This window comes from Tetrahymena thermophila, assembly GCF_000189635.1.
Source record: "Tetrahymena thermophila SB210 genomic scaffold scf_8254247, whole genome shotgun sequence".
Classification (NCBI taxonomy): Eukaryota; Ciliophora; class Oligohymenophorea; order Hymenostomatida; family Tetrahymenidae; genus Tetrahymena; species Tetrahymena thermophila.
The window spans coordinates 24,835-42,068 of NW_002476107.1; the positions used below are offsets into that span (position 1 = coordinate 24,835).

Here is a 17,234-nt window from a genome sequence, read left to right on the forward strand (position 1 = left end):
TTAACTTTTAAAATGTATTTATTTATATATTTAATAAGCTATTTATTAACTTACAAAAATATGAAAATAGTTAGTTATATTTCTATCTATATTTTAGATTAAATAGTCTATTACAAAATTAAAAAAAGAAATACATATTTATTATTTTATTTAAATATTTTAACATTTAATCATCCTTTTTTCTATTTTTTAGTCAAATATCGAAAAATAAGTTAAAGACAACTAATCTTTTTAATTTAAGATACTTGCTCATTACCATCAATTATTCTGATTTATTGATTAATTTTTTACTTTTAAATAAAATACAAATTAAAATTAATAGAATTAAATTTTTTAATTTAAATAATATTTTAAATCATTAAATAAAAAAATTAGAATTAAATAAAAAAAAATAAATCAAATATAAATCTAATAAATAAATAAATTAATTTAAAGAATTATTTTGCTTTAAATTCATTTTTATATTAAAAAATATCAAAATCCTAAACAAATAAATTGTTTTTACTTAAGACAAAGTCTCAAATTTAAAAGATTAGTGCACTTTCTTAAACCAGAACCTAATAATAATGCACCAATTGCATCAATATTATTGCGACTTTTTAAATTTTGAAGAAAAAATAAATAATTAATAAGCTATTTTAAACGAATACATGAAGAAAAAAATAAAATAATTTATAATCAAAACAAAAGCTAAAAATGAAAAAAAGAATACATTAAATTAAGAAAGAAAGAAAAATACAAGCAGATTACATAAAAAAGAGAAGTAAATTAAATAAAATTCTAATAAATTAATTAAAAGATTTATTTGTATTCTTTTAAATTTATTACAGTATTAAAAAAATATCATAATTCAAAACAAATAAACTATTTTTACCTAAAATCAAGTGAAATATTTTAGAGATTTGTGCATTTTTCTAAAGTGGAGCCCAAGTCTGACACATCTTCATCACCAATTTAATTTTGACTTATTAAATATTTAAGAAATTAAAAATGAATTAAACGATTTCAAATAATATGAAAATCAATTAATAATCAAAGCAAAGGTTGAAACTGAAAAAATGAATGCCTTAAATTAAGAAAGAAAGAAATAAATAAAGAAAAACATTATTCAAATAAAAAAGAAAAATAAATCAAATAAAAAGCTAATAAATAAATTAAAAGAAATAATTAAATTTTTTTTTTTTTTTCAAAAATATCAAAATCAAGCCAGAACAAATAAACTGCTTTTACAAGACATCAAGTGTCAAATTTAAGAGATTAGTGCATTTATCTAAAATGGAACATAAGCCTGCTGAAATAGCCCCAATCTCATTCCTCCTTTTTAAGTATTGAAGAAAAAAAGTATAATTAATTAGCCAATTAGAAAGGAAAAAATGAAGAAAGTATTTGAAATAGTAAATATTTAATTAATTATTTAATAATCAAAGAAAAAGTTAAAAATAAACAAAAAAATTAAATAGTTAAATTAAAAATGATAGAAAACACAACTCAAATATTAAAGAAAAATAATTCAAATAAAAAATTAATAAAATAAATTTATTTTATTTTAAAATTCATTTACTTATTAAAAAATATCAAAATTCAAGTAAATTAAATTGCTTTTACCTAAGAACGAGTGTCAGGTTTTAGAGCTTAGTACAGTTTTATAAAGAAAAACATAAATCTGAAGCACCTTCATTACCAATTTAATTTCCACTATTTAAATATTAAAAAATGTTTTTATGTACTGTAAGTCATCTTAATTTAGAGCCAAGTAAAAATCACTTTTTTATTTAAAAAAATATTTTTTTTAGCCTTAATTAATTTGGACTTAATTTATGAGGACTTACACTAATTATTCACTTCGAAGGAAAAAATGAAGAAAAAATATGAAATAGTAGCAAATTAATTAATTAAAAACAATACAACCAATTGTGAAAATCAAAAAATGAATTCATAAAAGAAAAATAAATGTTTTAAATTCATTTTTATATTAAAAATATCAAAACACAACACAAAAAAATAGCTTTTACCTAAGATAAATTGTCAAATCTGAGAGATTAGTACAGTTTTGCAAACCAGAACCCAAGGCTGATGCACCAATTTAGCCAATTAAATTGTTGCTATTAAATTTTGATTTACAAGAGATAATATGAGATAATAGGAAATTAATAAATTAATAACCAATGAAAAACTAAATAATCAAAAAATGAATTAAAAAAAAAAAAAAAAAACACAAGCACAAATATAAAGAAAAATAAATCAAATAATCGGCTTAAAAATAATAAATTTAATTTAAAATTTAAAAATGTAAATATGTAAAAATTTAAAACAAACAAATAAACTTATTTTACTTAAGATGAAGTACGAGTTTAGAGAGATTAGTGTAGCTTGCTAAAGCACAACCTAAACTTTAAGCACCAATTGAACCAATTTCATTATAACTTTTTAAATATTGAAAAAAATTTAAATAAATCAGTTTGAATGAAAAAATCAAGAAAATAAATATACCAAATAATAAGAAGTTAAAAAATATTTATCAAGGAAAAAATTAATAACTTAAATTAAAAAACAAAACAAAACACTAAGACAATAAAAAAAGAAAAATAAATCAAATAAAAAGCAAATCAATAAATAAATAAACAAGTTAAAAGAGTGTTGTTGTTTAAAAAAAATTCGCTTTTTATCATAAAAAACATAAAAATCCAAACCAAATAAAATATTTGTTTTTACTCAAGGTGAAGTTCAAAATTAGAGAGATTAGTGTAATTTGATAAAGCAGAACATAAGCCTAATGAACCTTCATCGCCAATTTAATTCCACCTTTATAAATACCCAACAAAAAATATGTAATTAACTGTAAGTTAAAAGGAAATAATGAAGAGAAAATATGAAATTATAAGAAGTTACTTACTTACTTACTTAATTAACTAATTAATTAACTAATAAAAGCAAAAGTTGACAATAAAATAACGATTTAAAGCAAAAAATAAAATAAATAAAAAGTGAATAAATTAAAAGAGAAATATTTATTTAATTAGGTTTTTATATTAAAAAAATTCAAAATCTAAAACAAATAAAGTGTGTTTACGAAAGGTAAAGTGACAAATTTGAGAGATTAGTGCACTTTGCTAACTCACAACCTAAGCCTGATGCACCTTTATCGCCAATTTAATTGTCACTTTTTAAATTTTTGAAGAAAAAATATTTTGTAAATTAGTTTGCTTTAAGAAAAACATGAAGAAAAAATATGAAATAATAGTAAATGAATTGATCAATAATCATATTAAATTTGAAAATAAAAAAATTTATGCATTCTATTAATAAGGAAAGAAAGAATAAATATATAAAACTAGAATAATAAAAAAGAAAATTCAAATAAAAAATTAATAAATAAAAAAATTAAAAGAGTTTTATTATTTTCATTTTTAATGTTAAAGTTAATTTAAATCTAAAATAAATAAACTGATTTAACTTAAGATTAAGTTCCAAATGTTTGAGAATAGTGCACTTTGCTAAAGCAGAGCCTAAACCTTAAGCACCAATTACACCAATTTTATTTTTTCTTGATAAATTTTGAATAAAATAAAAAATTAATTAATTATTTAGAAATAAAAAATATGAAATCATAAGAAATTAATTACGAATAATTATTTATCGAGTAAGTAATATAAATTTAGTAGAGAAATAAATATATATTATTTTATTAATTTTAAAAAAATTTAAAATAATAAAAAAAGGTATTTTTTGAATTATTTTTAATATTAAAAAATTGTCTAAATTTCTTTTAAATTAAATATTCATTAGTTTTACCTATTTAAAATTAAAAAGGTATTTTACTCTAATAATCAAAACAAAAGTTGAAAATAAAAAAATGAATGTGGTAATTAAAAAAGAGAAAAAATAATAAAAATATAAAAATAATAAATAATTCAAGTAAAAATAAATTCAAAGAGTTAATTTTATTGTTTTAAATTCATGAATATATTAAAAAATATAATAAATAAAATGTTTTACTCAATATCAAGAGTCAAATTAGAGAGATTAGTGCACCTGGCTAAAGCAGAACCTATGTCTGATGCGCATTAATCACTTATTTAATTTCCACTTTTTAAGCATTGAAGAAAATAAATTTCATTAATTTGTTATTTAGAATGAAGAAATGAAGAAAAAATATAAAATAATAAAAAGTGAATTTATTAATAATAAAAGCAAAAGTTTAAAATAAATAGATAAATGAATTGAATTAAGAAACAAATAAAAAAATAAGTGAAATAAATAAAAAAGAAAAATAATTCAAATAAAAAGCTTATACAAAAATAATTTAAAAAAGTAAGTAATATTCTTTTCAATTCGTTTTTTATTAAAAAATATCAATTTCCAAAATAAATAAGCTGTTTTTACGAAAGATCAAGTATCACATTAGAAAGATTAATGCATTTTTCTAAATCGAAGCCTAAGCATGATTCATTAACTTCACAAATTATATTGTTACTTTATTAATATTTAAAAAAATGTTAAAATTAGTTAGAAGGAAAAAAGCTATATGAAATACTTAGAAATTAATTAACGAATTAATAAATAATAAAAGCGAAAGTGCAGAATCAAAAAAGAATGAATTAAATTTTGTATGAAAAAAAGATACAAGTAAAATAAAAAAGCTAATAATAAATAAATTAAAAGAGCTTTATTATTATAATTTATTTTTATATTCAAAAATATCAAAATCTAAAACAAATAGACTAACTGGTTTTACCGAAGATAAAGTGTTAAATTTGAGAGATTAGTGCAGTTTTCTAAAGCAAATCCTAAGTCTGATAAACCTTTATCACCAATTTAATTTCCGCTTTTTCAATATTGAAAAAGATGTTTTAATTGTATTAATTAATCAACTGATTAGAAGGAAAACATAAGAAAAATAGTGAATTATAAAAATAGAATCAAATCAATCAATTTTTAATGAAATTAAAATTTGAAAATGAAAAAATGAATGTTTTAAATTAAGAAAGAAAAAAATAAATTAATTACAAAGATAGATTTTTTAAATTAATTATTATATTAAAAATATAGAAATCTAAAATAATTAAACTGATCATACCTAAGATTAAGTGCTAAATTTGAGAGATTAGAACACTTAGCTAAAGCAGAACCTAAGCCTGAAACTCCTTCATCACTAATTTTATTCCACCTTTTTAAATTTTGAAACAAAAAAAACTTAATTAAATAGTTAGTTTGATAGATAGATAGATAGATAGATAGATAGATAGATGGTAAGATGAAGAAAACATATGAAACAGTAAGAAGTGAATTTATTAACAATCAAAAAAAAAAGTCATAAATAATAGTTTAATAATTTAAGAAATAAAATAACACATGCTCATAAAAAAAAAAAATAAATGAAATAAAAATTTAATTATAAATAAATTAAAAGTAAATATTCTATTAAATTTATTTTTATTTTCAAAAATATCTGAATCTAAAACTAATAAACTATTTTTACTTTAGATTAAGATTCAAATTTTTCAGAAAGGTACACTTTGATAAAGCAGAACCTAAGCCTGATGCTCCGATATTACCAATTAAATTTTCACTTTATAAACATTAAAGAAAAATATATAATTACTTAATTAATTAGTTTGCCAGAAGCAAAAAATGAAAAAAAAAAATGAAATGATAAGAAATTAATTAAGAATAAATATAAAAATTAAATAAACAAATACTTTAAATTAAGAAACAAAGAACAAAAAATAAATAAATGAAATGAGTTTTTAATTCAAAAAATATTAAAATTGAAAATAAATAACATATTTTTACCTAAGATCAAGTGTCAAATTTGAGAGATTAGTGCAGTTTACTAAAGAAAAACCTAAGCATGATGCAGATTCAGAACCAATTGAATTCTCACTTTTTAAATATTGAAAAAGATATTTTATTAATTAGTCACTTGAAATAAAAATAAAGAAATAATATGAAATAATAAGATTTGAAAATCAAATAATTAATTCATTTAATTAATTAAGAAAGAAAAACACAAGTACAATAAAAAATAATAATAAATAAATTAATTAATTTAAAAAACTTTATTTGTTTAAATTAATTTTTTATATTAAAAAATATAAAAACACTAAACAAATAATGCATTTTTACTTTAGAGTAAGTGTCAAATTCGAGAGATTAGTACACTTTTCTAAAGCAGAAGCTAAGGTTGATGCGCCAATTGAGCCAATTTAATTTCCACTTTTTATATATTTAAGAAAGAAAGCAAGTTAGTTACAAGGAAAAATGATGAAAAAATATGAAATAATAAGAAATAAATTAATTAATAAACAAAAATAAATTTAATAGTTAAAACAAACAATTAAAAAAAGATTTGTAAAACTAAAAATTAATGAATGAATGAATGAATAAAAGTTGAGAACATCTATTTGAAAAAAATAATTGTGAGTCACTTGTAAATAAAATATAAATAAAGATTTAAAATTTATATTTAAATAAAGTAAATTTACTTTTAATTAATATAAAGAACTTTATGAGATTAAAGCGAAGAGCTTAAAAACTTTTTTTATTAATAAAAATAAATTTAAAGAATATTTAGAAAAAATAAATACTTACTTCTTCTAAATCTTTGAAATATATTTTCTATTTTATCATCTATTTATTTATTTATTTTTTGAAAATTTTAAATGAAATATTTGGAAATTTAATTAAATATAAAAATATTTATGAATTAATTTATCTTATTACTTATTTATTAAGATCAAAAAAATAAATGTTTTTATAAGATAAATGATATAATTTATAAAGTTCTCTTTTAGAAAGAATTAAAGCAAAATAGTAAATGTAACATTCATTCGTAAGTAATAAATCTTAATAATATTAATATGTAAAATACAAAATATACCAGCAGGAGTAAGAGATTGTTGGATAGGTAGGTAGAAGGTTTAAATTTAAAAATATTCAATGCAATATTTGGAAATTTAATTAATTATTAATTAATATATTTATGAATTAATTTATCTTTTTACTTGTTTATTAAGATCAAAAAATAAATTTATAAAGTTCTCTCTTAGAAAGAATTAAAGCAAAATAGTAAATGTAGCATTCATTCGTAAGTAAATCTTAATAATATTAATATGTAAAATACAAAATATACCAGCATGAGTAAGAGATGGTAGGATAGGTAGGTAAAAGGTTTAAATTTAAAAATATTCAAAAAAAATAATTTTTTATAAAAATTTTCACCTAAATTTAGAAAAAATTTAATTAGAATGTTTACGATATTTATAATATACTACCAGAAATTTCATTTTCTAATTAAATAAAGGACCTTATGATAAAATTATAAATAAAATTATTTATTTATTTTATTAATAATCTTTCTTTCTTTATTTATAAAATTCACGAATTAAATTCTAGCGCTTCTGCTTTTATAATTATTTTAAAACCTTGAAGTGTTTTATATAAATAAACTCATTGATATTTATTGTTATCAAAAATTTTATTTTGATTCTAATAATCATTAAAATTCTTAAAAAGTTGAATTCAAAATAAAGGAAGAAAGAAAGAAAGAATGAATGAATAAATGAAGAAAGAAAGAAAGAAAGAAAGAAAGAAATAAATAAAGAAGAAAGATATTCTTCTTACTTCTTTTAAAGTTTTATCTAGTTAAATATTCGGTTCTAATCCATTAATCAATAGATATTATTTACTATTTTAATTTTAAATTTTAAAATTAAAAAAATAAAATCTATTATAATTATTAATTTTTAAAAGTAAGTATTGATTTATTTATAATCTTTCTATATTTTTCCAATTTATTTTTGATTTGAAAGATTCAAGAAAGGAGGATTCGAATCTTAATTTGTTAATTAGATAAGAGAGGAGAAAAAATCGAAAATTGAGTTAAAGATTAATTAATTTTTGTATTAGTCAATAAAAATTTTCTAATTTGCTCTGATTCGTATAATTAATTAATTTGAAAATCTTTGTAAATTAACAAAAGGAAAAAGAAAGTGATTGATTTTTAATATTATTAGTAACAATTTTTTAACAAACTAAAACATTTTCTCTAAGTTTAGTTCCTCTAAGTTTTTAACAGTACATACCACACTAATAATACTGCGAAATCAATCATGTTCTTAAAAACACACACAAATGATTACTTTCTTGTGTTGGAATTTCAAAAATTACAAAAAACAAATAATATGCATGTGGATGCATTTTAAAAAAATCCATTCTCTCTTAGTCTTAAAAAAATTATAAAAAGTATTATTTTAATTAAAAGCTATAGCATAAAAAATAGAATCTCTCTCGTTCTCGTTCTCGCCGCCTAACTCTCTTAAAATACGAAGAATTAATCATTGAAAAGCTATTATGATTGAATAAGAAAGAAAGAATTTTTTAAAAAGAATAAATTAGAAAAAGAAAAAAAGTTAATAAAAGAATAAATAAATTTAATTAAGAAAATAATGAAAAACAAATAAATTCAAATTTAAAAAGAAAAAATCAATATAAAATTAAAGATTAAATTAAATAAATAAATAAATACAAACAACAAAACAAAAATAAACAAAAACAAAATAAATTAAGAAAATAATAAGCCGCCTCATTTACTTTTAATTGCTCTTTTTAATTTTTTATTTAATTTATCTAATTATTTTCATTAAAAGAAATTAATAAAAAATAAATAATTACAAATTGAACTCGCAACAAAATATAGTCAATAAATAAATACTTATTTATCTTGATTGAGTTTTAATTTTATATTGAATGTTGATCTATTTTGATATTTTTTAAGCTTTGAAAGTTGAATTTGTCAATTTAAAAAAACTAAAGGAAATAAACGATTAACATTTCTAAAAAAAAAAAGTAAAGATAGAATTTTCTTGATTTTTATAACGAATTTAATTTTTCTATTTCTTTCTGTATGATTTTTTGTCTTATTTTAAAAATAAAATATTGAAGTTTTTAAGGTAGACTTTGATTTTTTGGCAAGAAAATAAAATGAATAAGTAATTTAAGAAAGAATATCTTCAAAATTGAATTGAAATAAATGAATAAAAAATATTTTTAAAACGAAAGAAAAATCATTTTGAATAGCAAGGAAAATTTAAAATAAATCAACCGAATATAATTTAAAAAATACTTATTAATGCATTGATAATTCATTTTTGTTTCTACTGGTTTAATTTGGATTGAATGATTTAGAACCAGCAGTAAGTAAGCGATAGGTACTATTGTTCAGAAAATTGATTAATTATATTACTACTATTAGAAGGCAATTAATTAAACTAATTGTATTGTTTGTTTGTTAGTTTGTTTTCTTGTTTTTTTTTAGGTTGGTTTGTAGGTGGTCTTTAATTATGAAAGGAGAATTGTTCAAGAAAGGAATTAATTAGTTAATAATTAAATAAATAAGTAAATAAATAAATTCGAATTTGATGTTTAAAAGAATAATATAAATATATTAAATGAAGTTGTTTATTTATTAATCTGTCAATTAATTAATATTAGGTATCATCTGTAAAAGAGAAAAAGCTTTATAAGTGTATGAATAAATAAATAAGTTAATGTGAGATTTTTAATAATTACCTTACAATATTTATAGGAATAAGTAAGTAACTGTCCTATTTTAAATATGGCTACATAACCTTTAAAGGAGATGTTAGTTTCTGAGAAATAGATTCCAGTAAATTTTATAATTATTGCAATTTATTTGTATAAAAATTATTTATAGTCTACTAAGGCATCATCTAATTTAGATCACTTACAGATCAAGTTTAGCAAATTAATCAATGCAAAAACAGGCTCCTACACGGACGACTACAAGTTAGGCGGAGTCTTGGGAGTCGGAGCCTTTTCACAGGTCAGGAAAGTTACAAATAGAAAAACAAAAGCAGTCAGAGCGATGAAAATTATCAATAAAAGAAGCCTAACTAATTCGGAAGATTAACAAAAATTTATAAATGAAGTAGAAATTTTAAGATTATTAGACCATCCCCACATTCTCAAAATTTACGAGCAGTATCAAGACAATAACAACTATTACATTATATTAGAAATGTGTACTGGTGGAGAGCTCTTTGCTAAAATTATAGAAAAAGGCTCTTTCTCAGAAAAAGAAGCTTCTTATATCATGAATCAAATTGTATCTGCAGTCTTTTATGCGCACAACCATAAGATAGTTCATAGAGATTTAAAGCCAGAAAACATTCTCCTTGACATAACGTCTGATGGCACGTATAATATCAAGGTAAATAATACCTTCATTGCCCTCTTACTTATTCACTCTAAAATTACCTTAGAACAAAAACTACAAAATCTATTTCATATTCTAATAAATAACTCATATTCAAGCAAACAAGCTATATTCAAATTATTCTGCCTAAATATAAAAACCAATAAATAATAAACAGATATCTAATAGCCACACCAACTAACTAACTAACTAACACATAAAAGCTATCTTTTCTAATTTAATGTTTTATTATCAAATAAATAAATAAACAAACAATCATTTTTATTTCACATCAACAAATCATAATATCTTTTTATCTTCATTTAATTCAATTCAATTCAAGCAATCATAAAATTTACTAATCAAAAAATAAATTCTTTATTGATAATTAGGTGAAAAATTTGAATACTTTATTAACAAATATTCATTTTTATATATTTTCAATAAGAAAAATATCAATTTAATGTTAAGATTTTAAATATTTTAACTCAATATTAACAACCAAATTCTCAATGATTAATTAAACAATTAATCATTTTTATTCAACATTTAGAATTAACCATTAAATTATTTAAATAAATCAATCAACTTAAAAAATTATTTCTTTCTTTATTTTATGCAACATCATTAAAAATTATTATTTTAATTTCAAACAATTTTTCAATTTTTGACCAAATTTGATGAAATTTCACTTTTAATATTTATTTTTGAAAATAAGAAAACAATATTTTTGATTAAACTTTAGAATGGTTTTACATATTCAATTCAAATAATAAAAAATTGCATAATTTATTAGTCAAATAACTAAATAATTAGTATTTTTGTTAATATTTAGCTCAAAATTGCAATATTTTATAAAAACAATTAATCATTTTTATTCAATTTCACTCATATTTAAAAATGGTAATTCAGTTAATGATAAGTTTTCTACTTTGTCTTCTTAATTCTATTTATAACATTTTGATCTAATTTGATTATTTTGTTTTTGATTTTTAGATTGTTGATTGGGGAACTTCTAAGATTTTCGAATAAGATGAAGTGATGGTTGAAAAGTTCGGAACACCTTATTATATTGCGCCAGAAGTACTTAAAAAATCATATAACGAGAAATGCGATGTTTGGAGTTGCGGAGTAATTCTTTATATTTTACTTTCTGGAACACCGCCTTTTGGAGGTAAAAACGAACTGGAAATAATGGCAAATGTTGAAAAAGGGCAATACTCTCTTGAAGGTATGAAATTATTTTTTTTAATGATGTAAATGTAAAGTGTTTTAAATAAATAAACTACTCAATAGTTTTATAATAACGAAAACTTTATAAAACTCTTAAGGTGATAATTTAAAACATGTAAGTGAAGAAGCTAAAGACTTGATTCGCTAAATGTTAGAGTATAATCCTAAGAATCGTTTATCTGCTTCCCAAGTTTTGGAGCATAAGTGGTTTAGTTTGATTGAATAAAAAGAAACAATAGACACAGAAGCTTTCAGGGCAAGGTTGCTCGCTTTAAGAAATTTCAGAGCAGAAAGAAAGCTTCAATAGGCTGCCTTAACTTTTATAGCTAGCTAGTGCACTTCTAAAGACGAAAAAAATCAGCTAAATAAAATATTTAAAGTAATTTTACATCCTATATTATACATGTAATATATTTAATCAATCAATAAAAAAAAAAAGGCTCTTGATAAAAATGGTGATGGTATTTTAACAAAAAACGAAATTTTCGAAGGCTATAGATAATTTATGTCAGCCGAAGAAGCAGAATTTGAAGTTAATAAAATTATGAATTAAGTAGATATAGATAAAAGTGGTGCAATTGACTATACAGAGTTTATCCTTGCAACTATGGAGAAAAAAACCCTTTCCAAAGAAAAACTACTAGAGTCTTTCTTACTTTTCGATTAAGATGGTAATGGCTTTATCACAGCTGAAGAATTAAAATAGGTCTTAGGAAATCACCTAAGCTAAAAAGATAATAAAATTTGGCTTGATTTAATAGGAGAAACGGATGCAAATGGTGATGGCAAAATCTCTTTTGAAGAGTTTACAGAAATGATGATGAAATATAGCAACTGACTACTCATTCACACACTAAAAAATCATTTAAAACTACTTTCTTTCTTCATAGTTATATATACAGTTGTTTACAATTTTATATTACAAATTTCAAACTCATCTTATTTATTTATTTATTTATTTTATTCATTCATATATACCTAGTTTTAAAGATTTATGATTATTTGAAAAATAAATAATATTGCTAATTGCAGATTTTTTTTTTTTGTAATAGAGATAAATAGTGATAGGTTACACCTATAACTATTTATCTTTCTAATAGAAATTAATATAATATTAAATAAATTTATATAATAGTATTTTATATATTTACATGTAATTTGTATTTAATTTATAATAATTTAAATAAATTTTTAATTGATGTAAAAAAATTTATTATTTTTTAAATCAAAATAGATTAAATTAACAATTAATTATAATTCTATTATAAAATCATTATATAAATAAGATTTTTTAATAAATAAATAAATAAAAAATATATTTCATAATAAGTGTCAGGCAAACCATGAAATTTTTGTTTGTATGGCATAATGCTATAATTAGAAATTATAAATATTCCTAAAATTACATAGCTAAAACAGAAAAACCTACTTATAAACATTATTTTTATAATACTTAAGTACATTAACTACCAGATTTTTTTCAAATATTACTAAATAAATAACTGGCCGTCTTTAATTCCTACTATATATATTTTTAAGTATATGTTTTAAATAAAAATATTAAGTTTAAATAGTGAATGTGATATCTCTTCATAAAAAAACCAAATATATAAATTAATATTTGATAATTAATTAATTATTATATTTATTTGTTCTTTTTATCCGTTTATTTACAATTAATTAATTTATTAAATTTCATAAACTGCTATTCAATATTTTTGAAAAAAAAAATAAATGATATAATAGATTAAATATTATTAAGAATTAGAAGAAGTAATTATTAATTTTTTTATTAATAACTTTTAAATTTATTTAAATTAATAAAAAAAGTTTAAAAGCTCTTCACTTTTATCTCATTAGGTTCTCCATATTGATCTTCGGTATATTTAATGAAAAAATATTATTTTTATTATTATTAATATTTTTTGTTTATTTTATTTTATTTTAAATTTATTTGAATAAATAATTTATATAAAAGAAATTATCATCATTATTTATTGATTTTTATTAAAATTTAAATTTTTTTTAGCAATTTTAACTTAATTTTCATTTAAATTTTTAATTATTTATTTATTATTCATTTTTTATTATTTGATATTTTTTCTTCATTTTTGCTATTAAACTTACACTTAATAAAAGCTATTTATTTGTTTACATTATAATATTTTTAATTATAAAAGTTAATTTAAAACATTAAAGTTCTTTTAATTTATTTGATTTGTTTTCCTTTTTCTTTTTATTAAGATTTCTTAATTCTTTGTTAATTTTATTAATTATTAATATATCTTATTATTTCATATTTTTTCCTCATAATTAACAATAGTGAAATACCTATTTAATTTGTATCTAAATAACATTATAAATAAACTAATTTTTAGTAAGCATAAAATATCATTTTTGTTGAAAAAAAATAAATTTTGAAAATCTAGGATAGAAAAAATTTCATAAAAAATATTTCAAATTTTTATTTTATAAAATGAAAAACTGGTTTATAAAACTCAATTTTTGTAAATTTTTATAGTAACTTTCTCTATTTAATGATATATTTTTTCTTCATTTTTTCCTTCTAATTAACTATTTAATGATATATTTTTTCTTCAATATTTAAAAAGTTTCAATTAAATTTCTGATGAAGATGCATCAGGCTTAGGTTCTGCTTTAGCAAATTGTATTAATCTCTCGAATTTGACACTTAACCTTAGGTAAAAACAGTTTATTTGTTTTGGATTGTTATATTTTAAATTATAAAAACTAATTAAAAACAATAAAACTCTTTTTTTCTTTTTCTTTTTATTGTGCTTGCTTTTTTTTTGTTCTTTCTTTGTTAATTAAGCTAATCATTTTATTTTCAAATTTTGCTTTTCTTATTAATTAATTAATCTTATTATTTCATATTTTTTCTTCATTTTTTCCTTCTAATTAACTATTTAATGATATAATTTTTATTCAATATTTAAAAAGTGCAAATTAAATTGGTGATGGAAATGGAAATGGAAATACTCGCACATATAAATGCACTCAGAATATATCTTAGGTATTATATTTTATGTTAATTTAATACTTTATTTATATATATTTATTTCTGTATTAATATAGAATTCTTGAATATTATGAGTTTCATTGTTAGGGAACCATTCGTGCATCAGGCTTATGTTCTGCTTTAGCAAATTGCATTAATCTCTCGAATTTGACATTTTACCTTATGTAAAAAATATTTATTTGATTTGGATTGTGATATTTTTAATTATAAAAACTAATAAAAAACAATAAAGCTCTTTTTTCTTTTTCTTTTTATTGTGCTTGCTTTTATTTGTTCTTTCTTTGTTAATTTAGCTCATTATTTTATTTTCAAATTTTTCTTTTATTATTAATTAATTAATCTTATTATTTCATATTTTTTCTTCATTTTTTCCTTCAAATTAACTATTTAATGATATAATTTTTATTCAATATTTAAAAAGTGAAAATTAAATTGGTGATGAAGGTGCATCAGGCTTAGGTTCTGCTTTAGCAAATTGCATTAATCTCTCGAATTTGACACTTGACCTTGGGTAAAAACAGTTTATTTGATTTGGATTGTGATATTTTTAATTATAAAAACTAATTAAAAACAATAAAGCTCTTTTTTCTTTTTCTTTTTATTGTGCTTGCTTTTTTTTTGTTCTTTCTTTGTTAATTAAGCTCATCATTTTATTTTCAAATTTTGCTTTTCTTATTAATTAATTAATCTTATTATTTCATATTTTTTCTTCATTTTTTCCTTCTAATTAACTATTTAATGATATAATTTTTCTTCAATATTTAAAAAGTGGAAATTATATTGGTGATGAAGGTGCATCAGGCTTAGGTTCTGCTTTAGCAAATTGCATTAATCTCTCGAATTTGACCCTTGACCTTAGGTAAAAACAGTTTATTTGTTTTGGATTGTGATATTTTAAACAAAAAAAATGTATATAAAACAAAAAAGCTCTTTGAATTTAAGCTTTTATTTATTTTATTTTTTTATCTTTTTTATTCAACTAATATTATTTTATTTATTAATTTAAAGTATAATTTTTAATTTAAAAGTTTATTCTATTTTGATATTTATTAATAATTTACACAAATTTATTATAAAAGTTATAACTCAATGAATATATCATAAATATTCAAAGTAATAAGCAAGTGTTGTAAATCAAAAAGATTAGTTGTCTTTAAATTTCTAATGATAAATAAGTATTGAAAAAAGGATGAATAAATATAAAATGTTTGAATAATATTATATATTTTATTATATAATATTTTGAAAAAAATTTAAACCTAAAATATAAATATAAATAGATTTTATTATTGATTTTATATTTATAAATATCATTCATATTTTTGTAAGTAAATAAATTATTTATAAAAAATAAAAACTTAAATGCTCTTAAGCAAACTCTCTTGTTTCTCCAAAAACGATCAAACAATTTGAAACTTTTAGTGTTATATTACATCTTATTAAATTATATAAATGCCGCCAAACTTTATATATATATACAGTTATATTTTAATCTTAAATATTATCCATCAATCATATTTTTATTATTTTTTTATTAATCTTGATTAATTAGATGCCATGATTTCAATAAAAACTCAGGGAGAAATCAAGTTTTACTTTTTATTTTAACTTTTTTGTTTATAATGTTTATTTTTGTTTTTTTTCTCTCAAATTTTTAATTTATCTTATTATCATTTTTTTCATTTTATATTTTTTAAATCATAAAATAAATGTTTTTTAAATTATCATTTATTCATTCAATAATTCAAATTTGATTTTTATTCAATAATATTTAGAGTAAATTAATCAATTTAAAAGTCGTAAATGTTGAATTTGGCTTTTATAAGCTTATTTCATATCAAGAATTTATGTAATTTTTTATTAATGTGGTATTACAAATTTTAAAATGCTTATCTTATTTTATATAAAAAAATGTTCTCTAAATATTTTAGAAAAATGCAAATCGTTTAATTAATTAATTTTCTGTTTTTTTTATGTATTTATTTTTTATTTTGTATATTGGGCAAAAACTTTGGTCCCGACGGTGCCCAATGTAGACAGATTATACTGTATATAAATTAATATTTGATAATTAATTAATTATTATATTTATTTGTTCTTTTGATCCATTTACAATTAATTAATTTATTAAATTTCATAAACTGCTATTCAATATTTTTGAAAAAAAAAAATGATATAATAGATTAAAAAATATTACAAATTAGAAGAAGTAATTATTATTTTTTTTATTAATAACTTTTAAATTTATATAAATTAATAAAAAAAGTTTAAAAGCTCTTCACTTTTATCTCATTAGGTTCTCCATATTGATCTTCGGTATATTTAATGAAAAAATATTATTTTTATTATTATTAATATTTTTTGTTTATTTTATTTTAAATTTATTTGAATAAATAATTTATATAAAAGAAATTTTCACCATTATTTATTGATTTTTATTAAAATTTAAATTTTTTTTAGCAATTTTAACTTAATTTTCATTTAAATTTTTAATTATTTATTTATAATTCATTTTTTAATATTTGATATTTTTTCTTCATTTTTGCTATTAAAACTTACACTTAATAAAAGCTATTTATTTGTTTACATTATAATATTTTTAATTATAAAAGTTAATTTAAAACATTAAAGTTCTTTTAATTTATTTGATTTGTTTTCCTTTTTATTTTTATTAAGATTTCTTATTTTTTAATTCTTTGTTAATTTTATTAATTATTAATTAATCTTATTATTTCATATTTTTTC

At 18.8% G+C, this 17,234-nt stretch overlaps 4 protein-coding genes across 4 annotated transcripts; 3 read left to right on the top strand and 1 right to left on the bottom strand. All coding sequences in view use genetic code 6, as the record gives it.

The window, feature by feature from the left end:
• Positions 1-193: 193 nt before the first annotated feature.
• TTHERM_001333175 (hypothetical protein) lies at positions 194-6,630 on the bottom strand (the record flags this gene model as incomplete). The annotated part of the gene is made up of 19 exons (XM_012800420.1): positions 194-290; positions 506-595; positions 875-964; positions 1,231-1,317; positions 1,606-1,695; positions 2,013-2,102; positions 2,334-2,423; positions 2,713-2,802; positions 3,071-3,160; positions 3,455-3,544; positions 3,997-4,086; positions 4,384-4,473; positions 4,736-4,825; positions 5,078-5,167; positions 5,480-5,569; positions 5,794-5,883; positions 6,127-6,216; positions 6,486-6,535; positions 6,592-6,630. 19 exons carry the CDS (start codon positions 6,628-6,630, stop codon positions 194-196), a joined length of 1,623 nt encoding a protein of 540 aa, XP_012655874.1.
• Positions 6,631-8,111: 1,481 nt separating this feature from the next.
• Positions 8,112-8,360, top strand: TTHERM_01333210 (hypothetical protein; the record flags this gene model as incomplete). Its single annotated transcript, XM_001029734.2, has 1 exon — positions 8,112-8,360. The coding sequence occupies one exon, from the start codon at positions 8,112-8,114 to the stop codon at positions 8,358-8,360; it is 249 nt and encodes an 82-aa protein (XP_001029734.2).
• Positions 8,361-9,616: 1,256 nt separating this feature from the next.
• On the top strand, positions 9,617-12,287 carry TTHERM_01333220 (calmodulin-domain kinase; the record flags this gene model as incomplete). Its single annotated transcript, XM_001029735.3, has 5 exons — positions 9,617-9,667; positions 9,716-10,231; positions 11,213-11,447; positions 11,548-11,828; positions 11,889-12,287. 5 exons carry the CDS (start codon positions 9,617-9,619, stop codon positions 12,285-12,287), a joined length of 1,482 nt encoding a protein of 493 aa, XP_001029735.2.
• A 2,146-nt stretch (positions 12,288-14,433) lies between these two features.
• On the top strand, positions 14,434-15,379 carry TTHERM_001333220 (hypothetical protein; the record flags this gene model as incomplete). The annotated part of the gene is made up of 4 exons (XM_012800421.1): positions 14,434-14,483; positions 14,546-14,653; positions 14,911-15,000; positions 15,259-15,379. 4 exons carry the CDS (start codon positions 14,434-14,436, stop codon positions 15,377-15,379), a joined length of 369 nt encoding a protein of 122 aa, XP_012655875.1.
• Between the last annotated feature and the right edge of the window lie 1,855 nt (positions 15,380-17,234).